General features: G+C 50.7%; 1 protein-coding gene and 1 long non-coding RNA gene across 2 annotated transcripts in view; one reads left to right on the top strand and one right to left on the bottom strand.

The window, feature by feature from the left end:
- Positions 1 to 25,015, bottom strand: part of Nav1 (neuron navigator 1) — a 259,488-nt gene that overhangs the window by 157,899 nt on the left and 76,574 nt on the right. Inside the window, 3 exon segments of the mRNA XM_036202429.1 lie at positions 1,753 to 2,553; positions 17,603 to 17,706; positions 22,228 to 22,967. Coding sequence (XP_036058322.1) covers positions 1,753 to 2,553; positions 17,603 to 17,706; positions 22,228 to 22,934 — 1,612 coding nt within the window. The 5' untranslated portion in view covers positions 22,935 to 22,967.
- Positions 10,975 to 13,320, top strand: LOC118593143. The gene is made up of 3 exons (XR_004946200.1): positions 10,975 to 11,103; positions 11,303 to 11,490; positions 12,872 to 13,320. It is a non-coding gene; the product is annotated as an uncharacterized LOC118593143 (long non-coding RNA).

Here is a 25,015-nt window from a genome sequence, read left to right as displayed (position 1 = left end):
CACACCCCAAACAGAGGAAGCTCTGACCTTGAAAATGGGGCTGTGCCCTCTACCTGTCCCGGCCACACTCATCTTCCCCTGCCCAAAGCATATGAAGGCCCTTTCTCCCCAAGTCTCCCAGGCTATGTTCAGTATAAGATAGCCTCATGTCTCAGTCACAATCCCATGACCACCTTCTTCAGAGAGGCCTCCCTCCTCAGCCCCTCTCTAGAACAGCTCTCCTGGTGCCTAGCGTGTTGTTTTCCTTATGATCTATCTAAGCCCATTGAATGGCAAGCTCCTTGAGGGCAGGGCCTCTGATAACAGGCAACAGTGTGGCACTTCCGCCTGCCGCTTCTGTATACTCACTCAGTCCCATCCCCCCTTTTCACTGTCCATCGAATTTGGGGGGCAGCTTTCTAAATGGACAAGGCTGCTTCCCTCCCTGTGCCCTTGTTCAGTTCCCTGAGTGCCTCTGCAAAAGCCATCCGTGTCAGAGGTGGAATCCTTGTTCACCAGACCCTCACCACACCACAGGCGGGGATGTCTCAGGAAGACTGCAGCAGTCTGAACAGGTTTCCTTCAGCATTCTCCAGGGGCCTTGGGCCAGCACCGGCTCCTATCTCGGGTCACTTGGACCGCTACCCTCCTCTCAGCCCCGCCCCTTCACACGCTCACGACACGCCCCTTCCCAGCCCCCAGCAGAGCTGGTCCTAGCCTGCAAGGTACCCAAGAAGATGGGGTCCCTGGGCTCCGGCGACTGAGGATCCACATCCCATCCACTGCAACAAGTCCGTGCACTCAAGGTGGCTGGCAGCCGACCTCCCGCAGCCCCTGTATGGCCGGTGTAAGCTTCCGAGGCACTGAAGCCTCATCAGGCACATCCTCCTGTATCCCTGTTTGAAGACAGGGGCTCTACAGAAAGAAAGCACGGTTCCCGGGCTGGCTCCGGGTTTTTTGCTCGGACTGTTCAGGCTTGGAGAACAATGGAGCAGCTCTCCAGCTTCCTCCATTGAGGAAGCTTTGTTCCTCCCTTCCCGCCAGCTTGGCTTTCATTAGCCAAAGGGCAAAGGCTTCTCGGGAGTCTCCGCGCAAAAGCCCAGACCTTTCCTAAAACACTTAGGAGGATGGGGGTGGTGGTTGCTTGGGGCTGAGGAAAAGGACGCCTCCAGATGCGCGCAGCTGGCTGCCCGCCCGCCTCCCTGGCCCCAGACACTTCTTGTTGCCAGGTCCCCCACACCCGGGAAATCCGATTCAAGCTCCCACCCGGGGTCCACAGAGGAAGTGGAGCCTCAGCTCTGCTCCAAAGACCAACTGGCCTTCACATCTGCTCTCCCTGCATCTGTGCTCTAGATCTGGGCTCTTACCAATGCTCTCCTAGCAATTCTGGATGCTGTGTTATCCACCGCAGACCACTCCTCAGCTAGTGTCTCTACTAACCTCACCGTGGTTTCCCATATTAGGACTCTGGACTTCAAAATTCAGGGGAGCTAATGGTTTCTGAGAACCTAAGTCCCCGCGCCCCCATTGTCCACCCTCACCTCCGACAGGCCACAGCAGAGCCCAGGCTACCACCAGCGACATCTTTAAGGCATGCATTAGCCAGACACAGCTGGAGGTAGGCCAGCTCTGCACATCTGGGCAGTAATGCCCCTCCTAACCTGGCCAGTGATCACATAAGGGGAAAGGGATGAAGCTTTGCTTTCCCCACCTCTCCCTGCAGCGGGCCAGGAGAAAACCAGGGGCGGGGTGGGGCGGGGCGGCAAGACTTACCCAGCATCTGGCTGAAGAGCAGCTGCTCCAGGTCGCCCAGCACGGTTACCACGAGCTCGGGGTCCACCTTGAGGAAGGCCCGCTCCTCCTGGCCCTTGGCTGAGGGCACGGTCCCTGAGCCCTTTTGCGCCTTAGCCTTGCTGGAAAGCAGCTCGTCATCCGATTTGCCATCGTCGCTCACCGCTGCCTCAGGCGCCTTACTGAGAGGCTTGACCTCCGCATAGGGTCCGCGAGGAATCCGACTGGGTTTGCCTAGGCTGGGCGCTAGCGGAGCCAGTGGGGTCTTGGCGCCGCTCGCGGGGGCTCCTTTGGGCTGAAAGAGCGAATGCTCTGATTTGGACAGTGTCTTGGACATTAGAGGAGCCTCGCGGCCCTTGGGCCCCAATTTGCCCAAACCTTTGGGTGCCTTGGCCATATCATCGCTCCACTCAGGCTCATAGAGCTGCAGCTTTTTCTCGGAGTCCGTGAGAAACGAGAGGTTGGTGAGTGACTTCTGTTTGCGCAGGTTGGAGGCCGGCGGCCCACCGGGGACACGGCTGTCCACGCTGCCGGACTTGAAGACCTTCAGCTCTGCTGCGCTGGCCTTGGCCATACTGCCACCGCCGACCGCCGCCTTGGCGCGCTTGGGCAGCATGCCTCTGCCGTCCGCCGCGGCCGCCTTTCTGCTGGCTCCCCGAGGCTCGTCCGCGCCCTCGTCGCCGCCGCTGCCGCTGCCGCCGCTCAGCTCCACCTCGGGCTGCACGCTCTTGACGCTGCTGCCCAGCATTCTGCCTGCCAGGAGCGCATGGACGATGCGCGCGTCTGCAGGCACGGGGCGGGGGAAGGAGGCGGGAGCGCCGGGAGAGGAGGGGGCGGAGTGGGGAGGGGGGAGACGGAAGAAACCGCGGAGGAAGGGGAGAGGAAGGGGAGGGAGCAAGGGGGCGAGCAGAGGGCGAAAGGGAAAGAGATGCAGGGAAGGAAGCCCGGGAAGAGGAAAAGGCAAGGAAATAGCGGGCGATGGGGCGGGGTCGAAGGAAAAGGGGCGGGGCAGGGAGAATATAAATTAAAAAATTTAAATCAGTCAAAGGAAGGATGGAAGCCCGGAGGCTCCATCGAAGCCCGGACGTGCTGCGACGCTGGGATCTCGTCTAAGTCCCCGGCGGCCGATCTGTGCTGAGGGCCGCACGCTCCGGGGCAGCGCCCTCACTACACTCCTCCTTCCAGCTCGCGGAGAGGCTGCGGGCTGCGGCTCCCAGCGAAGAAGGGGAGGGGGAAGGCGGGGAGCAAACAGGAGGAGGGGTGGAGTGTGCGCAAGGGGAGGGAGGTAGAGGAGAGAGTGTGTCTATTTCTGGCTCGGGAGGGGGAGGTGTCTGTGAGCTGAGCCCTGGGGGCACAGAAAGGATCCCACCAGTTTTTCTTCTTGCTTGCTGCAGAGAGATGGGGGGTATATGGTTTTCTACTGCCTCTGGGAAAATGTATCCGTGGAGGAGATGTAGGGGCTCAGGTAAAGGTACTGAGAAAGGGTAACTGTGGACACAGGAGAGAGTTGCCCCATGGGGTCTTGGATAGAAAACCGCAGAGCCTGAGGGAAGTTCTCACAAACCACCCTCCATTTCCCGCTAGGAAAACTCTCTTGGTACCTTCAGACCCTCTAGGGCACAGTTTGCCCTCATAAGCCCAGAAGGTAAGGGGCACAGTACAGGACAGGGTGGTTTAAACAGGGCTCAGGGTTGACAGGGGAGGGGGGGCTGGGATGTAAAAGGAAGAGGTTAACCCTTGGGAGCAGGAGTCTGAGTCCCCTTTCTACTTGATCACATGACCTTGTCAAAGTCATTGACGCTTTCTTGCTGGCTGGTTGTCACTCCTACAGTGGTTATAATACAGCTTCATAGGTAAAGGGGCTTTGAAACCTAAGGACCCCAAAGAGCTGCAGAACCCATGAAAAAGATCCTGGATATGTCGGGCCCATCAGCATAGGAGCACACTAGCCCAGGGTAGGTGTTAATGGCTAAAGGGCTCTGAGGTCTCAATGCTGGACACCAGGCGCTGACCAGAGCCCAGGATACTCTCATTTCCTTGATCCCAGCTGAGAGTCTATAAAGCTTTCTAGGACAGGGACTGTAGCAGAGAGGCCATGTCTAGCACAGTACTGAGAATGGGAGTTATTGGGCAGAGGGCTGTTTGGCAAGAGCTGTGGACTCTCAGCTGGGCTCAGAGATCCAAAGAGAGATGGAGAGTCTGGCCTCAAGGGACTCAATGACTGGCAGGGAATACAAGGCAGACAACCCAAGACTTGGGGAAATAACTTTGTCCCTGTGAAAATGAAGTGTCGAGCACATTTATCTCAGGAAGGCAGGCATGGCTATGTGTTCTCCTTACAGGAATGACAAGAGGCGCTGCGCTGTCTCAGGAAGAGATTGGCCAGGAAGACAGTGCTCAGAGGCCCTGAGTCCAGATCTTAGGAAACACAGAGGTAGAGCCAAGACTGTGAGTCCATGGAGGAAACAAGCAATTTGAAGCTGGTCAAAGGAATATTGAGTACTAGCCTGTTAGAATGTGACCAGGCATAGAGAGGCTGGCCATAGACACACAGATCCTCATGCTTCTACCTGAAATAAGCTCCTAGTTCAAGCAAGAGAAAGAGCGTCTCTGATCCCACAGATGACTTGTAATAGTGTCACAAACAACTAGAGCTTGAGATCCTCCTGCCTTAGCCCCCTGAGTGCTGGGGTTACAGACAAACCATCATTTTTAAAGTCCTCATTCTTATCCATCTGTCATCTCGTAATTTAGTCGAGATTTCCCTGACTCAGTCCTATGGAAATGTTGCTTTCTCTAAAATTGTAATTTAGAAACCAAAGGATATCTGTGGGCTGGCTTACCAAGTTCTTGGTTGTTGTTGATAGTTTTTCCCCCTGCATGTAAATTCATCTCTGCCTTAGCTAACGAAATTGGCTAATTACCCTCCTGACTGAACAACACTATGTCCATCCACCCACGTCTACTGCTGCAGCCAAAAACGCCTGGCTTAACCTGAACCCTCGTCTATGGTGTCCATCTCTGTAGTAAAACCTTCAGCAGTTTATGAAACCCTAGTCATGTGCTGATCTGTCTGTCCACCTGCATTTCCTTTGCTCCGGATGCCTACTGCCCCTGGGACCTGACCTTCCTTCCGCCATGGTTGTCTCACTCCCTTATTTGATTCCACGAGTTAGCTTAGTTCTTCCTCTTCTCTGTGTCCTCTTTGTTCCTCTGCGACATCTCTCATGGGATATCATATTCCCCAAATCCCAAGTCCCTTCAATAAACAGCCCTGAAATTCTGCTTCTCTTTAGAAGAAGACAGAGCAGATAAAGGAAAGATCACTCCTCAGACTTTTGGCTGAAATCGAGTTGGTGTCTGTTCTTATCAGAAGAGAGGCACCGCCCCTTCCTGCCATCTAAGTCTGGATCCCTCTCCCTCCCACTCTCCTCCCAGCACATCACCTGTCAGTTTCTGAGATGTAAAATACTATCTATGCGCGATGTCATGAATTAGCTTACTGCCAGTCCTCCTGTCTTGAAAGGGTCTTGCCATGGGCAGGTGGCGGTCCCTCTAAACACTATCTTGGTGTCCTGGAACACTCTAAAGCTCCCTAATACCACCTCTACCTCTATCTCATCTTTTTTTATTCTTTTCACATCCCCTGAGTTTCCCAACCATGCTCTCCTGGAGTGTGAATGCTCTGCTGCCGTGGCAACGGCCATTCTGGCATCCGTCGATAAAGCCAATATGTACAGAGCCTTTCCTACAGCGATTCCTCAAAAGAGTGGGGTTCTGCCATGTCATACTATCCCTAAGATGAACCCTGAGCTCCTCCTACTCCGTCATCCCCCTCCTTTGCTACCCTGCAAAAATGCCAGGGCTCAAGTGGGTCATTGCATTGAGACCAACGATCACTAATGGGCTGGGCAGACGAAGAGGGTGCTGCTGATGTCAGTAACCTTATGTGAGGACTGGTTCCCGTCAGTTCCTGGGGAGGTGGGAAAAGAGGCTGGTTTGGAATCATCTGTATCTCAGTCCTTCGATCTCCCAAAACAAGCTCGATACTCCATTTCTGCCAGTCTCTGTAGTGGAAACGGGCTGTGTAATTTGACCATATTTGTTGACTATTATCTTGAAGCAATTTGAGGAATGAAGATGTAGGCCTCGGGCCAGGGCCAGGCATGCTGTGGGACTTGACGTTCTCACACCCCTGTGACTAGAAATGCTGTAACCCAGGCTGAGGGGGCGATGGTCTGGGACTCTGCCAGTTGGGCTAATGTTAGTGGAGCTGGAGGGAAGAGAGAAGAAGGTAGACATGAGAGATAGACTGGCCCTGCCCTGATGACCTTGATAGGTGACCTTGGAAGAAGGGAGTGTGAGGGAGACAGGAGTGGGCAGAGGAGTCCACACTTTGCTCCCCACACAGCACAGGACAGAGCTCGGGGACAGGTAGTACTTGTTTCTGTGCCCATAGTCAAGATCGGAGATCAAGGACTGGAAAGGCAACCACGTGACTGCAAGCCTGGCCTATCCATCCGGGGGCTAGGGCTGGGGGTGCCGTCAACCCCAAAGAGTGACAAGCTCTTTCTTTATTGCTTTCTGGGCTCATCCTCCTGTGAAGTGCCTGCTTGTCACTTCCCAAGAAGATTCCAACAACACCTGTCTCTGTAAAATCTATTGCTCCTCACTTTCTTCTATCAGGTCATTTCTCTATGTCCCTCAGTCCCTCAGTGGGGACGTCACAATGTGGGCAAGGCCATGCTAGAGGCTGTGGAGATAGCTGATGTTTAAACACCAAGTCTCTAGAAAGCCCCTCCCCATTGCTCAGGCTGGTTCAGGTCAGCTGGGCTAGCCGCTGGGGGATTTAGCGGATCACAAAACCAAAAACTTGTGTCCTTGTGGAGTTTATATTCAAATGGGAAAGACAACAAATTAGCTAGAGATACCAGCTACTTAAAAGCCCTAAGGAGGGGCCCATAAGATAGCTCAGTGGGTAAGTGCACCTGCCCCTAAGCCTGACAACCCCGGGGGTCCGTTCCCGGAATCCACGTGACAGAACCGACTCCTGAAAGTTGTCCTCTGAGCTCCCACAGACAAGCACGGAATCAGCATAAAAAATGCTAAGGAGAGAAAAATGGACATGTATTTCAAAGACCACAAGGAAGATAAAAGCTTGGCCAGAAAAGGAAGGAACTCTGCAGAAAGAGTGGGAGGCCTGCTAGAGGTGGGGGCAGGGGGGGGGTCAGGCATGGGGGCCTTTTAGGTCTTTATATAAGGACTTGTCGTGTGGAATAATACTGCAGGCCAGGCAGAGACCTGGCTTCCCCTGGGAAAAGATCACTTTGAGTCTTATGTGGAGGAAAATTGTTGGGGTCATGGGCTGAAGTGGTGAATCTAGTTGAAAGATGATGGTGGTGGGGATGGGGGTCACGAGAAGTGGTCAGCAATGGTACACTTTGGAGCCATTAGAATGTGCTCTTCTTTGGCTAAATGTGGGTGTGTAGGAGAGAGGGTCAAGAAATTTCCCCAAGGTTTTTGGCCAGTACAACTCTTGGATAGGAATCTCTCCTCTCTCTCTCTCTCTCTCTCTCTCTCTCTCTCTCTCTCTCTCTCTCTCTCTCTCTCTGTGGTCCCGCCCCCTCACCCCCAAGGTGCTGGGATTAAAGGCATTCACCACTGCAGGCTTTCTTCTGTTGTAGGCTCTCACCAGGCTAGCCTTGAACTTATTATCCTCATGGCTTAGTCTTTTCTGAATGCTGAAATTACCCATGTGCCATCAAACCCAGCTCTCCTCAACCCCTGGTGAAGGAGAATGCTTCTCCTTTAAGGGTGGCACCCCGACTCTCCCCACAGTTCACTGCAGCCTCTGTAATGATTTCCTTACATCTGGAGCCATCATTCATCATGCATTTATTTGTGTTTCTCAAGACTCCATTTTTTGGTTGAACTTGTCCTCAAAGGCCATCAAAGTGCGCATAGTGGGCTCTCAGGAATATTTGGTGAATGACGACAAATGAAATGAATGAATGCGTGACTCAGAACAGATGTGTGGGGCCTGTAAACAGGGGTGACCTCTCAGTACCCTGTGGTGAAAGACAGCACAGCTGGAGTGTGCAGTGGAAGCCAGGCCTCTGGGATGGTGGCCCAGCAACATCTTTTCTCACTTCTCTGTAGCCTTAGGACAGGAGGAGTCCACTGACTCTGTCCTTGTACCCTTCACAGGAAATGCCTTATCTTCAGGGAATGGCCTTGGGACATCTAGCTATGAGACTACCTCACTACCTCATGCCCCCAAACTTCTGCTGCGTTCAGAGGTATGGGGGAGTTTTTCTGCACTTCTGAGAGAAAGGGGCAAGCATGTCTGAGGTATTCTCTTAGCCCAGACTGTCTGGCACACGTAATAGTACTAAACTCGGACTAGAGTCCACCATTTACGCCTATGTGGATAAGAAAATCCAATAATGGACACAGTGATGTCACACAATACCCCAGCATGGTTATACCTCCAGGAGGCTCTCTTAGATTGGTCTGCTGCCTGCCTACTAGACAAAATGAGGCTTGGCAAGCTGAAAGCTGGTAATAGAACCAGGGTCCTAGACCTCAGTCAACCCCCACTCTGCCCCTGCCCCAATCCCAAGAGGACAGAAATGTGGATCAATCCTAAGCTCTTGCCTCTGCTTCATGAATTCTGTCCTTCTCAATTCCAGTGACCCTAACAGCCTCCACAAGCTTGAGATTAGGGTTTACCCTAATCTCACATCTTGGAGGTCCTGGGTTCTCTTCTGGACTTGCTACATGGCATTAGATGCCTGTTTTCTCTTCACCTCCACTGGTCCTGTAAATTAGGTAGGGTGAAAGGGTATGGAATCTCCACTTCCCCTGCTCTTAGGACTTCCAGAAGGGAAAAGCAGAAGAATACCTAATCTAGGACACTCTTTCTGAAATTGTACCATTGAAAACTACATCCCCTTGCTTCTCTGGTCAACAAGAAGTCCAGATGCTTCCACGTGCATATTTTGTGCCCTATATATTACTGTGGCAACTGTCCCATACACACAGATACAATGGTCCTTGCACACTGAGCCTCAGATGAGCTCTGTATCGCCTAGAATACATGGTCCATAGACTAAGACCAGCCTAGATTGGTTGTTGTGGCAACTATGGGCATGAGATAGGAAACTTCAGGCAAGCAAAGGAAAAGGAGAGTGGAGAGAGAGAGAAAGAGAGAGAGGGACAGGGAGACAGAGAGATAAAGAGAGACACACACAGACAGAGACAGAGACTACATATTCACTATGAACAGGCAAACTACTTGCATGACCATGTCCTTTTTTTATGGTCTAACCCAGGGTCAAAGCAGATACATGCAGTGTCTCACACTGCTGAATCACAAGGTTACATGGGACCTTTGAGATAGTCTTATACAACATTTTCCCTCAGGAAATAACTGACCTATTTGTAATAAGCCCTATTGCCTCACTGAGAGCCAAGTAACCCCCCAAACAGAGTAAAAACACAAGGCCCACAGCTGAGGTTGTCTTGCCAACCCAATTGATGACATCCTACCACAGAAATAACTCTGTGATCTGTATCCACAGACCAGATTTAGGAGGTCAGTAGACTGACTTACCAAATATCAGCCACATGCCCAGATGATGGCCATTTGTCTCTGAGACACAATGTCCATCAGTTTCATGAGGAAGTTACGGAGCTCCAAACAGTTAAAGATAACTGTATGAATAAAAACAAAAAAAAACAAAAATAAAACCGTAACCCACCTTAACAAGATGTGGCCTAGAGACACCTGAGCAGGCATTGTCCAAAGAGAAGACACTCTCACTGACACCTCCGAGCTTTATTAGAATTTTTGCTAGGTTTCTCAGTAAGACACAGCATTCAACAGAGGGATTCATATTTCAATTATTTTTAACCGGTATCACTGGCAATTACTTGGCACAGGAAAATAGCTCTGCAAATCCTAGAAATAGTTCTCGGTGCAGTGGGCGGGGCTTTCAGAGCCGAGATGAGAGCTTCACCTTCTCAGAGTCCTGTTTTTATCCCAGGGTAACCTGGGACTTCAGCACTTCCTCCTGCCTCCACATGAACCCAGCCACTACAGCAGGAAGGAGGCAGTGAGCTCACAGCATCCTGCTCCTGGCGGGATCTGTTTAGTGTGGAGTCTCAGGCTCCACATTCCCTGTTCCAGCTTCCACGGAGGCCGAGTTCTTCTTGGAAGTTCCCTTAGCTCTTTGACCCCCATTTACACTGCAGAACACCCTCATTTTGTATCAGTAAAATCCTTAAAGTACAGCTTGGGGTGGTGGCTTGTGTCTTTTAATTCTAACACTTGGGAGTCAGAGGCAGGCAGGTCTCTTGTGAATTCCAGGACAGCCTGGTCTATCTACATAGCAAGTTCCAGGCTAGCCAGCCTGGAACATATTGAGACCCTGTCTCGAAAAACAAACAAACAAACAAACAAACAAACAAACAAACAAAAACAAACCAGAAGGTATAGTCGGCTATTTCTTGACTTTTTCCTGTTCCCGGGGCTTTGCCTGCTCTGGGATGAGAGACATGGAACTCACTAGTCCTACCACAGCTTCCTCTGAAGTCTGGGACTCCTGCCCCTCAGGGTCACACACAGGATGGAAAACAGTGCCTACTGTCCAGGACTCTTGTGTCTGTTGCCTGACTCTTCAGGTGCTTGTCCTGGAGCGTCTTCTGTGTAAGTCTGCTAAATCGCCCTGAGGGGCAGAGCCAGGAGCTCTAATCCTCTTGCCTACGGGGCCATGTGAGATGTGGGAGGATCTATTGCAGTTTCTGTGAGGTACTGACTCCTTGGGACAAAGCTCCTGCATGTCTTTCCCCACACTGGGATTTCCAGAAAGATCACAGTAGAGAATACGAAGGAGGCTGGGCAGACTTTGTGGGGCAAGACAGAGGCCTGTCTGGGAGATTCCTAAGAATCAGGCCATCTCTTATGCTCAGGTCTTCCCCATGGTTCACTGGCCCACAATAGCTAAACAAGGGACTGGGGTTTCTAGAAAAGAAAGCTGAAGCAATTGTCTACAGTTAGAGAGCGAATCTCCCGACAGCCATCAGGATGAAGCCAAGTCCAAGGGAGACAGGGTTCGGGGATGAGGACAAGGGTGCCACTCCCAGGAAAAGCACAGGGGTGGGGGTGGGAGGTGGGGGTGGGGGTGGTTATCACTAGCTCATCTATTCTCTATTCATCTTCCCGGTAGCAAGGACTCCAGACAGGAGCATGGCCCTAGACTGCTTGTGGTGGCGTCAACTTGACCAAAAGTTAGATTCACCTGGGAGACAGGCCTCTGGACACACCCACGGGTAAGGGAAGACCCATCTTCATTGTGGGTGGGATCGATTCTTAGGCAGGAGATCCTGGACTGTATAGGGAGCTAGAAGGGAGGGCTGAGCACAAGTGTGTGTATTCACTGCTCTCCGGTAACTGCTCCAAGCTCCTGATGGTTCAACTTCTCCACCATGATGAGCTGTAACCTGGAACTACTGTTGCTTGTCACTTCAGGGCATGAGGCTGGAGCTCTGCCTCTCATCTCTGGGACAGGACACACAAGCCAGAGCTGAAGCATCTCCAGGATGCTCTGTGGACTCTGTATGCTGTGTGCTGAATAGCTCCCAACTGTATTGTGAACCCCACAGGAACAGAAGCTTTTGCCTGTTTTGCTCAAACTTCTAAAGTGTACCAGGCACATAGTAAGTGTTTAATTAATTAAAAGGTTGGTGTTGAATATGGAGTCCTTCTGGGGTTGGGCAGGCAGAGGCCTTGGTTTTCTTAGTGCAGAGAAAACAGGGAAACCAGGCATTCTCAACGCTACGTGTTGTCTTTGGAAAACTCCCAGCTGCAAACATAGTGTAGAGGCAACACACCTCTAGTAGGGGGAATGTGGGGAGGGCCTGGCCCAGGGCAACAACAGGAAAGGGGACTTCAGGCTGCCCAGCCTCTGCAGTTCTTGATTATTTGCTAAAATTGTTCCCACTGGGTTCAATTTACTCTGGAGATAAATCTCATTGCCAGCCAAGTGCTGTCAGGAGGAGTCACTCAGTCTTCTCGCTCCCCGCTCCCCTCCAAGGCAGCGGAATCCAGATCCTTTCTCTTTCTATTTCAATCCCCTCTGGTAGGGTACCTCAGATGACCCCCTTCTCTAGCCTCTTCACCTGGCCTTCTCACTGCTTCTCCCTCAGGCACTACCCCTCTCTGGATTCCACATAGCTGTTGCTTCTTCTTCCCCAAGGTCATAGCATAGATGGCTAAGGGTATGCCCACCAAAGACTGCCTGAGTTCAGATCCTGAATGGACCAAGTTGGGAGAATTATTTAACTTCTCCGTACTACAGTTTTCCCGTCTGTAAGGTGGGGTGATGAGAATAGCATTTTGCTTGATAACAAGTAGTACTGGGCATATATTAAATAATTATTATGCATCAGGCTCTCTCCTATGTATTTTTCCTATATTGAAGCACTTAATTCCCACAAACCCCTAGGGGAAGGTTTATTTATTTATTCATTCATTCATGTATTTAAAACTATTTTTAAAAATATGGTCTCATATAGCCCCTGCTGGTCTTGAACTCACACTGGAGGCAAGGATGACCTTGAACTCCCGATCTTCCTGCCTTGACCACCAAAGCACTGAAATTAAAGGTGTGAGCCACCATGTCCAGCTGCAACCAAGTCATTAATTACCCTCAGTTACAACCAAGGTATCAGAGGCTCAGAGAGATTGTCTACACTGTGCAACCAAAGAGTGGGGATCAGAGAGGCCAGCTGTGGAGCCAGGCTCTAGCCTTCGTGCAGTTGTTGGAAGGATTAAATATGCTTACAACAATGCCTGGTTTACAGAAAACCACAATAAGTATCAGCTGCTGCTACAAGTGTTATGCCTTCCCACCCCAACTCCTGGAAGCCTATTGGTCCCAGATGGCTGTGGTGTTTACATAAAAAGGGTCTTCTGAGCTCTGCCCACACCGCAGCCTCCTCTGCCCCATTAGGGACACAGCCCTGGAGCACAATGACTATCATCCACTCTGTACTTGCTCTATTTTCTGGTCAATTGTCTGCATGTCTCTTTCCACAGATGGCTGGGACATCAGGCTTATCCTGGCCCGGAAGTCCCCAGAGGACAGGGAACACAGCGGTGTGAACTCAGCATGAAATGACATGGGTCTGGAGTGACAGCTGTGCCATTGACATCCTGGGGCCTGCTAGGATGGAGGGAGATGGCAACAAGGTGTGGGGCTTATGACCCCATTTTCTTCCCTGCAACATGGCGGGGTTCTACAGCAACTAGGCTGAGCTTGGATGGTGTACAGTCACCACAGTGAGTCCTGGTGGTAGACAGAAAGGCCAGGGGATGAGAGAAGGGCATGACCTACAGACACGTAGGGTCCAAATCCTGACACGGCCTGGAGCTGCGAGTCTTCAGACAGGTGTCAGAGCCTCTCAGGGCCTCAGGTTTTTCCTTACAAGAGTAAGCAGACCACTGTTGAAGAGTCACACTGTGTTCACAACGGACTTTGTGTAAGAAGCACCTAGTGTGCGCTTACACACAGTAGGCTTCAATAAATGGTGGCCATCTTTATCGTTTGGTTGTGTTAGCATTTTGGGAATTGGGAGGCACTGGTGCTGGTTTCAGTCCATCTGTTGACTGGCCATCAGTCATGAGCATAAGGGTGATGATCCCTCCTCAGGGAAAATGAGGCCAAGGTCAAGGGAACCAAAGGTCTGTTGGCGCTTTCACTCACTGTGTTCTTGGGTGTTTGCTCTCACCTCCCTGCGGCAGCATGAGCTCAGAACGCTCTCCTCATGCTCTCCCAGAGAGCACAGCGCTCATCCCTCACTCTCATCCCAGACTAAGTCACACCAGATAGACCACTTTTCTTAGAATGAGCACCCTATACCCCAATCCACAGTGGGCTTGTGGCTTTAAGACAGAGTCCGCTCACCAAGGGAAGCCAACTGCATTGTCCCCTCCTGGTCTATGTTTTTATCAACCCTCATATGAGAAGGAGGCGCAGCAAAGTCTCTGGCTGGTTCCCCAGTGACACGTGTTTCTACGAGAGAGAAGATCCCTTCAGTGTGTGTCCACTTAGCACTCATTCAAACACGCCACAAAGTGGAAGTAATTGAGGAATCCATGTAAACCTCAAGGCGACCCTTTCGAGTCCTGGAGACAGCCTCACACATGTGGGCATGTGGCTGAGTCAGCCCTGCTTTCCTTGCCTGTTCAAATTAAGATCTGATGACGGCCTTGCACAGAGAGAGAGTCTGTGCTTAGTGTGAGCAGATGGGCCCAAAGCCAAGTTGTTCCTGGAAGAGCCAGGTGGACTCTGGGATAGTCAGGGAAGACAAATAAGCACCTGTGGACTGGAGGCTTACACTTTTGTCCCCCAGGGCAATAGCAGAAGGAACAGCTGGCTGTGGACAGTCTTTGGCACATATGAAGGCCATCTCCAACACCCTAGCATGGTGGCAAGACATTATGGGAAAATTTCTTCCTGCTATATAAAGATTATAAAGAGTGCTCGCTTGGACTCTATTCCAGGCAGAGTGGGATAAGGCAGAGAGAATTCTTTGGCATTCTCCTTCTCTACCCCTTCTAGGACCCTGCACCTCCCCCATGCTTATGAGAAGAGCAGAGAAAGACTTGTGACTTCTGCTCAGCTGGGAGAGGAAACCTGGCTCACAGGGGAGACATGAGCAACAGACTTCTCACTCTGGATTCCTTGCTCATCAAACAAAGTGAATTCACCAACAAGCAGGGGGGATGTCTGAGCTTAAAGAAAAGTCCCCTATCTCCCACATATTGGTATTAAATTAATATGATCAATAACCAGGAAATAGCTTGGAGATGGTGATGCATATCTTCAATCCCAGCGATCAGGAGACAGGAGGTAGGACCTCTGTGAGTTCGAGGCCAGCCTGGTCTACATAGTGAGTTCCAGGATAGTCAGGACTACACAGAGAAACACTGTCTCAATAAACCAAAAAAAAAAAAAAAAAAAGAAAAGAAAAGAAAAGAAAAGAAGAAGAAGGAAGGAAGGGGAAGGAAGGAGGAGGAGGAGCAGGAGGAGGAGAAGAAGAAGAAGGGCAGCAGCAACAACAACATCAACAGGAAGAGGAAGTGGCAATGAGCTCATTGTCCCACATGATGTAGGGCCTGCTGCAGCATGTTTTACGCATGATGCACGCCTGATACAGCCAGCAACTGCTTTGTCAACAGGTATGGGCAGGACACTGGGGGGACTTCAGGGGCGCCATCGGATGCTCTGAAAGAGTTTGCAGAGTGAACCCCACACTGTGCTCCTTGAGCAGATCAAAGTCCCTCCTCTTATGCAGCGCCAGCTGTGTTTGTCTGGCATGAAGCAAGTGCTCACTGGGGACTTGCTGACTGAGTGGAGCACACACAGGGAGTGAGTCCAGAGTGAGTTCAGAAGTAAAAGGTCAAAGCAGAGTGGAAACTCTGTGGTCTCCTCCCTTTCTCTCTACTCCATCTTCTCCAAGCTCAGTAAAGCGTTGGGTCCCTCACAGAGAAGGCAGATCCTAAATCTCTCCTCATCTAAACCCATCAAAGAGCTCAGTGGATCCTCAGCAAAGATGTGTCTGTCACCATGACAACCAGCGAGGACCACAACTCAGGCAGCATCATGAACCTTGATCCCCTTCCCTAGGTATCTTGGGGGAGGCTGGTGCTGCCCACTGTTCTGTGTGAAGCCCACCTCTAGAGTGCAAGGCCTTTTGCCTACCTACCCACACACCGGTCCCCCTAACCTGGGATCTAGAGGACATTTTCAGATCTGACTGGTGAGGGTGGTCTTCAAGCTAACAAGTCAAAGGGCTTCCTAGTGTCAGCCTGCAGCAGGCATAGAAAGCACAAGTCCTTTTCCCAGCTCACAGGGTCACAATTAGTAAGGGGCCGCTTGGCTAGGTGGATGGAGATCATTAGCCTAACAATGTGGTATACACATAAGGAAGCCATTACGCTAACAAAAACTGCAAATGTAAAAATAGAGCTGCACATAGTTTCCTGGTTACCACATTCTATTCTGATGCTTTGTCAGTGCCTGTGAAATTCGGTTTACTTCTGTCCCCGGCCCGCTTCCACTGCATGGGTACTTGATGTGGGAGGAGATGGTTATCTTTAAATGCCCAGGCCCTGCCCTGGACCATTCTCTGCAAGGCCTGCTGTAGGAGGTGAGTGTGGCGGTTCTGTAATCTCTCCAAGATCACACTGCTGTCCAGCTCTCTAGAGACAGCTCCAAAGGGCCAGTTCACCTTCCCACCTGCCCAGCAGGGAACAGAGAGGACACAGTGGCATGCTACCACTGCCAATTGAAGTCAAGGCCAGGCTGGGAGCACATCTCACATTTTGCCCAGCGGAGCACAACCTTCTGGACAGGCTTGAGTCTTCTAAAAGCAAGTTCGTGATGGACCGGCAGTGTCAGTGGTATAGCACTGGTCCGGCATGCACAGGCCCCCTAGGTTAAATCCTCAGAACCACAAACAAAATCAAGTTTATTGTCTTGCTGGAGCCAATTTCCTCTGGCCCAGGAAACTGAGAGAGCTTGTTTCCTGCGATGTGCTGTCACGTGCAGTTTGGCGCACACGTTGCTGAATCCTGTGGTTTATTTTTATTTTTAATATTGTCAGGAAATCAATCAACACACAAACCTAAATGCTATGGGGGATTTTAGAATCTGACTCTCTGGGGTCCTAGCCAGTGGGTCACAAGGCACCTGGTTATTCATTCATCGTGTACTCATCCAGGGACACTGAACCCCCCGAGGGTGTACTTGGAAGAGGCAGATTACTGAATTTGAATTCAAGGGTCTTCTTGGTCAGTCTCGGGGCTTTGGGTTTGTGAGCAGTGTATGTGCTCTGGGTGACACCGTGATTACAGGGTGATCCAGGGAAGGATACATGCGTGGGAGTGACTTGTTATTAAGAGCGTTCCCAGGAGTGAAGCAGGTATCAGGCAGCCCGGCAGGTAGCTGTGGACCACCACCCGGGCTCCCAGCACCTTCATGTTGAACCTGGGCTTTGCCACGACCAGGCTGTCACTCTCCCAGCCTGTCATCTTTCTATGTGATCTCCCTGTGACATACAGGGAGATTCTCACAATCTGAGCCCTGGAGAAACATGATGTTGACCCCTCCCTCATGACCACCTCCCTAGCCTGACCCTGAAGCGCTCTTGGACTTGACAGCTTTTACCCTGAGTTGAGTCAAGCATGGAGGAAACTGTCAGGGCAGTTCACAGGTTAGCATCTCACTGTCAAGAAACAGACCCCAGGGTCAGGGAGACAACGGCTCAGCAGGTGAAGGCATTGTTATCAAGGCTGATGACCTGAGAGCAATCCTGGAACCCATATAATGGAAGGAGACAGCCAGTTCCCACAAGTTGTCCTCTGACCTCCACATGTGCCCTGACACCTGTACACACACACACACACACACACACACACACACACACACACCTAATTTTTGAAAAATTTAGGGCTGTCTTGGTGGCTAACCTGGTCTACATAGTAAGTTCCAGTCCAGCCAGGGCTATATAGTAGGACCATGCCTCAAAAAATAAACTTTAAAAGAGAGAGAGAGAGAGAGACCCAAGATGGATGTGGTGGCACTGTTATAATCCCATCACTGGAGAATAACGGGTTTGAGGCCAGCTTGGGACTCTTAGTGAGGCCCTGTCACAAAACAACAGAAAAGAAGAGGGTCCCTAGGCCCAGGCCACATCCCTCCCTCGGAAATAGGGGAGTCCAGACAGTGGCTCCTGTGTAGAAAGTCTTCCCCAGAGTACTTACCCATGCAGGAGAAGCTTTCCTCAGTCCTGCTAGGGGGGCTGGTGTATCCATCAAGGGACCAGCTTTCCTGAGGAATGGGGCCAGGCTCCTGGTCTGTCTGCAACCTGTGGGGCCAAGAAGGAGAGGTAACTCACGGCTTCAAAGCCCCTCTATGGGCTAGGCAAACCCTTTTCGAGCGTGGGTCCTCTTTTCTACGATGCCCTGAGCTCTCTGAGCCAGCCTCTCCTGGGGACATGTGTACAGGCAGACACTCCAGGAAGCAGCAGAGCTGGACCAGGAAGGAGTCCCCAAGGGCACCAGAATGTTCAACATCTGTTGCCCTTTGCTGCCCAGCAGCAGACATCATTCACAGAACAGAAAGATACCCCAGAAGCTCAGGCATGGGTTCCTCTGGCCTGCTGCGATTCTTGTCCTTAGGACGCTCATGGTTACTCAGCAGAGAGCATACCCACAGGGAAGGGCTGTCTCTGACATTGAAGCCACTGGACTCCTGGCACTCAGAGGGCCACTGTAGAATCGCTCACCTCAAGCACACTAGGTCAGAAGAGAAGTAGGCTCCGCCTGAGCCACAGTGACTCCTGAGAGATCCATGGTGCCAACAGGAAGGGTGAGGTCTCTGGGCACTGGCTACCAAGTGCACAGACCTCAGAACACAGCCCCAACCATACAATTGCCCCAGGAACAAAGACTGTGGGAGCTCTCCTTACATGCAATTACCCTGGGCTCAGAGCAGCCCCGCCTACCCCCATATCCCCGCCCAGTGTCGCCAGCTAAATGGACCCTTTGGCAGCTTGGCAGGAGGGGGAAGGGAGGGCTGTGCAGACAAGAGGGGAAATTGACAGGCCGGGCCAGGGGACCCTGGGAGTCTCTCATGCAGCTGTAGTTTGTCTTCTTAAGTTTTCACTTTTTCCAATACCTCTACGTCTGGGACTCTGAATCCAGCTCTGCCATGAGCTCACTGTGGAACCCAAGCAAACGTCTTCCCCTCCCTGGGCCTGGTTCTCATCAGGACCTGGAGGGATGACCCCTGAAGGGCCAAGCTGACTGGGTTTGCCACAGGGGAGCTGTGGCTATCACTGCCTCTCTCCAAGCCATCTGGGCAGCGCTGAGGTATTGTGTGCCTGCCAGGCCTCAGATGGGTGCTGGTCACAAGGCAGGGTGGCTGGAGTAAACTGGGAGGGAGAGCAGAGGATCTTGTGCCGCTGGCCTCTGCTTGATATAATGGGGGCACTCATCTTAGTCAAGTGTACAACAGTCAAGGGGACAGGGGGAAATGAGACAGTTGTTTTCTTGGGAAAAAATTAGTATGAACATGCAACATCATGTTGTGAAAATAACAGAACATTCTACTGAGGTGGGGGAATGCTATATAATGTATTAAAGGTTTTGTTGGATAGCATCATCTATAGGGCGGTAAGCAGTGTCTGTCTTGGATAGGAGCTAGCCAGCTTTGCAACAACAATGATGTACCGTCACAAATCTACTGCATCATTGCGTTACAAGGGCAGGTAAGAACGAGTCGTCAGTATGTACCAGGAACCCCAAACCCAGGAGCGTGAAGGAAGGTGGCCTTTGCCTCTCTGCTCTTAGTTGGCTCTACACATGTGTCTATATCTGCCTCCACTCCCCTATATAAGCCAGGGCTTTTCAGCCTGGAAAGGACAGGACAACATAGGCCAGAAGTCAGGGGGAGGCTGAACCACAGAAGAGGAAAAACAAAATGGTGACCTCAATGACCCTACACTCCTGACACCTTTAACCAACCATTATGCCTCCCAAGTGCTGGGATTAAAGGCATGTGCCACTACCGCCCATCAACTAGTCCTTCTTAACTAAAGTCTTGCCTGAGGATTGAAGGTGTGCACTATCAGGGAAAGACAGTGCTTGGTAGGTGGGGAGATGTATGATTATGATGCAGATGTTGCGGCCCTTTTACAGAAACATCCTGGGAGGAAGGAGGAAGCTGTGACGGAACTGGATGTGTGAGACCAGAAACTGGAAGACAGCCAGAGGGACATACTGCCTTCTGGGCCCCAAGAAGGAAGGGCATCAAGAGGAGGTGGGAGGTGGCAGGCAGATGAGTGTCATGGGATGACCGCACCCAGATTTTGAAAAGATATGGCTGGGAGGCTGGGGCAAAGTGAAAGAGATGGCTAATGGATTTGTTTCCCAGACCAGGCTGGAGACGAGGAGGAGGAAACCCATTAACTTCTGCTTCTGCATTCACCTGAGGGTTTACAGAAGCCCAAGGTATTGGGAGTGGAGAACAGATTTCCACGAAAACAGGATGTCTATGGATTCTAGGGAACAGATGGCACCTCCTTGGCTATAGAGCTTAGTTGAGTGGCCTAGCCAAGCTCTTGGCAGAGCTGGTCCATGGCAGCAGCTCTCGGCCCGTGCAGGGTGTGTGGAGATCCAGCCCATCTGCCTACAGCATGCCAGGGTATCCTCCATCCAAATCTTACCCCTTCTGTGACCCATCCTCCAACCACAACTGAGGGCCTGGGAAGCACAAGGTCTAAGGATGGGTGGTAAGGACACAGCTTCCAGGAGAGGTGTAACAATTCCATTTCTGTTTAAAATGCAAACGTGCAGTCAATGTTTGCTGAGTGCTGGAAACACCGCTCTATTTAAGTTGCTTTAAAATGTTCAGAGGGAAAGCGCCTGACCTCTTTGAAAAATGCCAGACTGTAAATATACCAGGGGACTTGTAGGGTGGATAATATAAAATCTGAGACTATTGAATACCTTGACACTTTTTCCCAAAGAATGAATTCAAAATGAAGGGAGTCAGGTAGGAAAAGAAAGTCATAGTCATCAGGGAGATGTTGAGCTGGTAGGGAAAAGGCCATTCAAAAGAAGGCTGGGGCTGGAGTGTGACTCAGTAGCAGAGCCCTTGCCTAGCATGCAGGTGGCTGTGGGTTCGACCCCCAGCAAATGAGAAACAAAAAAGGAACAGCTTCCCTGTGTCTATGCTTCTCGGGTCGGTTTTAGCTTCAGAATCTCAGTAGAGAAAGAAAAGGGACAGATGTGACCTGCCCCTTAAAGAGGGACATGTGTGCATTGAGTAGGTAGAGTCAGCAAAAGGGCTCGCCTGGCTAAGAATTCCTGGGCTGTGAATCTGCTGCAATCCGCAGTAAATAAAACTCCCTGCCCTTCAGTCAGTTCGTCAGCCTTTCTTGCTGTTGGAAATTTCTTCCTAGCCAGCCTCAAATCTGTCTCAAGCTAACTCCTAGCCACCATGACACTGAGTCAGCTTTTTGGAGCTGCCCCAAGCAACCTAATTCATCTTACAGCATGACAGCCTTTCCCATATTTGAGAACAGCTCACAGACCATCTATACCTTCTCTTTCCAAAGCAAGCTAACGTCTTCATTTCCTCCACTCATTCTTCAGACACCTTTGGGTGACTCCTCGGGAAGATACCAGTCCTTTTCTAAAGGTGTTTTGGTGTGCCAAGGTCCTTTTAAAACGTGGTGCTCGGAACTGAATGCGGCACTGCAAATGAGGCCCGACCACATGCAGAAGAGAGTGGATATTAATTTCCTTGTCCCAGATCCCAACGCCTAGTACTGTGATATAAGGTCTTACACAATTGTTTAGAGATCTAGATACTTGTGAGGTGACTGCTAGTGAAGGATGGATGTGCCTAGGGCCCCGGCTTTCAGCTGCTCTGAAGTCTCAGAGGTCCCCCAGTACCCAGGGGCTGATGCATAAGCTTTTATATACCCCAAGATGCAAATTGAGAGCTACTTCCTATCTTAGCATGGGAGTAGGGGAAATTCAGGAAGTGAGTATAGTCAGAAGGGGTTTAATTTACATTTGGGCATTTCTAACCTACATAATGATTAGTAAGTAAAATTTAGTTTACTTAATGTGGTCATGTTAGTAAAGAGTTATTTTTACTTAAAAAGCCTAGTTGGCTCAATGTTATCCATGCACTTAACTTGCCCTGTCTGAAAGCTGGAGAGGCTGGCATGTTGACCGAACTGCCGTGAATGCACTGCCAATGACAACAGCGTCTACCTAGCGATTTAAGAAGTATTACCGACTGCCAATACACCATGCACGTAAACAGGCATAAGGCCGTGTGACAAGCGATGCAAACAAGCAGGTGAGACAGAGAGACGGACAAACAGATACAAAAGTGCTATGAGAATAGCACAGAGAAACAGGTAAGGCTTTGCTCAAGCTACTGAAGACTTCGGTGCTCAAGACAACACAGTCTGTCTAACACACAGTGGAGGCAAACGGCACTCACAAATTTGGCAAGTCTAAAGCACCACTGACCCGCCTGTGTATCGGGTGCTCAAGCATCTTTAATACCCTCTTATAGTTTCATCATTTCCAAGAGAGTGTGGTGGAATGGACCACTTTAGGGACACCCTCACGAGTCTCTGTTGTCAAGGCCCCAAGGTTGAGAAAAAAACAAAACAAAACAGAGAATTTAAGGTTATAGTCCTGTTTTACACTCCCAAGTTTCTAGCCATCCCCTTTCCTAGCTTTTGGCCCTGTAGCCTCCACCATTCAGGGATCACCAAAGCCTCTCTTTTCAGGGAGATTGCCCCTTGGTCTCAGGACCATTGGCCCTCTTTCTCTGTCTGCCTGCCCACTTCCTCACTCACCTGTACTGAAAGGGGGCCACCGTGGCTGTGATTGGCTGGCTCTGCTGATGGGCGGAGGAAAAGCTAATGGTCCCCGGAGTATGAGAAGGCCTCAGGCTCTGCACAGGGCTGCAGACTGGAGAGGGCGTCCCTGGAGCTGCCCCTTCATCAAGCTCCAGAGACCTAGGGGGTTTGTAGCTTTTGTCTCTTTGATCTTTTCCCTGGGAGCTAGGAAGCATCCGACCTTCAGGAGGCCCTGGAATTTGAGTTTCTCCATGACAGCTTGTCTGGGGTGGGCTCCTTCCCCTGGTCTGGCGAACTGAGATGACGTCCTGGGTCTTCTTCCTTTGGGCGCTTTGTGTCTCCCCAGCTCTTCTGGATCCCGCCTGACTGGAGAGGGCTGTTTTGGGGGTTATCCTGGGGCTGCTCCAGGGGGAGCTGGGGAGGCTTTCTACACTCTCAGCTGGCTCCCTGGCTGGCCCTGCAGCCCTTGAGGTACCCCTTCCTCTGTAGGCCTTTGGGGAGGAATTTCTAGAAGAGACTGCAGCCTTGCGCCGACTTGGGGAGGCAGCTCGCTGGGGGCTCAGGGCCAAGTCAGCCTGACGAGGCCGAAGCTGAGGAGAAGCGCCCGGGGTGTGAATCCTGGTCTGTGAGGAAGGTCGAGGCACGGGGATGGAGGAGGCATAGTGCGGGCGGCTGGCAGAATTCACGTTGGCCATCCCATTCATGGTCAGCGACAGGGGTAGGGCCACACTAGGATCCTGCAGAGACGGGAGAAAAGGAGAATGTCAGGTAAAGTCTCAAGTGCCTGTCCCTGGTGCATAAGGATGGTGCTGGCAGTGGTGGACAGCCATGGGCTTCCTGCCTGACTCTGGGCAAATATGTAAGTCTGTGTGTGGAAAGGCGTTGAGAACATGCTCTACACATGAGCTGTTGAGCTTTCCTTGACTCTGCTCCTCTCCAGCGATGGAAACGGACTCGCGCCTCACAGATGCTACTGGATCAGACCTTTCATGGTACCCCAGGTCCTTTATTTACCTCCCGAGGGAAATGCAATATTCTTCTACAGGCCATTGGACCCAAGGACACGTAGACCACAGTTCTTCCAATCCAGAAACTTGTAGTTACTTGAACCTGTCTCCATGAGGCCCAGGCTCCTCCCATTCTCTTACTCTCCTAGTTCATGACCTCTCTTCCAGTCCTCCTTGCTTTTCCCAGCCCCACAACCATGGGGGATGTGAGCACGGGGCCCAGAGTCCTCTCTGCTCATTCCTCACCTGCACCCTGCCTTTGTAAAACTTGTCTCTGCCATTTCCTCCCCGGTCGTGTAACTCAGAAACTGAGTGTCTCACCTGAAGGTCAAAGCAGCTGCCTCAAATACCTTCAGTCAGCAGCAGCCCTTCTCGTCCACCTTGACCCCGTTAATCATCCCACCTCTCTTCAGATCTCTCTCTATCTCTCTCTGTCTCTCTGTCTCTCTGTCTCTGTCTCTCTCTCTCCAGCTCTGCCATGTTAACGAGTGTAGTAATTGTTCTCGATTCAAAGAGAATTTGTAGCTGTTTGCAAAGACACATGTAATCAAATTTGGATCAATTTAAGAGTCCAGTCTTTAAAAATATAAGAATTTACAGAATACAGACATGAACACGTCCATGATTTTGTTATGGGAAAAAACTTTCTAGGAACCACATCAAAGGTAGAAATAATAAAGGTGCCTGGAGGCGGTGGCGCTCACCTTTAATCCCAGCACTCGGGAGGCAGAGGCAGGTGGATCTCTGAGTTCCAGGCCAGCCTGGGCTACAGAGTGAGTTCCAGGACAACCAAGACTGTTACACAGAAAAACCCTGTCTTGAAAAAACAAAAAAACAAACAAAACAGGCAGACAGACAAACAAACAAAACAAGAAATAATAGAGGAAATGCCAATAGAATTTGAGTACATAAAAGTTAAAGTCTCTACATGGATTTTAAAAAAGCAATCCTTGAAAGACATTCAAAAAACCAAAGAAATACCTACTACAAGCATGAAAATCAAGGAGTTGTTGCCTCTGAAGACAGGGCCTCCACCATGTCAATATTAGACAGCAAATACTCCACAGAATAAAGGACAAACAATTAGAAAACAAAACCAAAAAACAAAAACCAGAACCCCTCACAAAATCATCATGCAGTTATCCAAAACAAAGACAAAACATTCCATTTGCAACTTTGTAGCCCTGCCTGGCCGGGAACCCAGTAAGTAGAGCTGACTGGCTTCTAGCTCACAGGGATCCCTGTACCTCAGACTCCCAAGTGTTTGGGACTAAAGATGTGAGCTACCACGCTGGGCTTCCATTCAAAAAAATTAAAAATGCAAATTAAATAGGCTCTCATTTGCTGGTATCCAGTTTGCTCTTATTGAAAACGATAATACGGGACTGTTGGTAAGAACACCAGGCCTTTTATCCCACTGTAGGAACAATAGTGTGGCTAGAAAATTGACCTAGGAAAACGATAAAAAATAGGAACAAAGATTTATATACAATGAAGATACTCAAGTTGCCTTTTGCAAGATAAATTGTTGCCGCTGTGTGACAATGGAGACAGGGGCATTGTGGACAGTGAACCAAACTCCCAAAGCTTGGCCAGTCCACCTGAAGCCACCAGGACAGCGGCTTTTGTTCGGAAAGAAGCCAGCAGCAGCAGAGTCGTCGATGTTTATGTGGTGGGCAACCTCTCCCTGACCTTTGACCTGCCCCTGGACCAGCTGTGGGCTAGTCTGTGAGAAGTCAAGGTAGACGTGCCAGTGGGGTGGTTCTGTAGAAGCAGCT

The sequence above is a fragment of the Onychomys torridus genome, chromosome 11 (assembly GCF_903995425.1).
Source record: "Onychomys torridus chromosome 11, mOncTor1.1, whole genome shotgun sequence".
NCBI lineage: Eukaryota > Metazoa > Chordata > Mammalia > Rodentia > Cricetidae > Onychomys > Onychomys torridus.
Note: the sequence above shows the minus strand (reverse complement) of the source record. Positions and strands in the feature narration are given on the sequence as shown.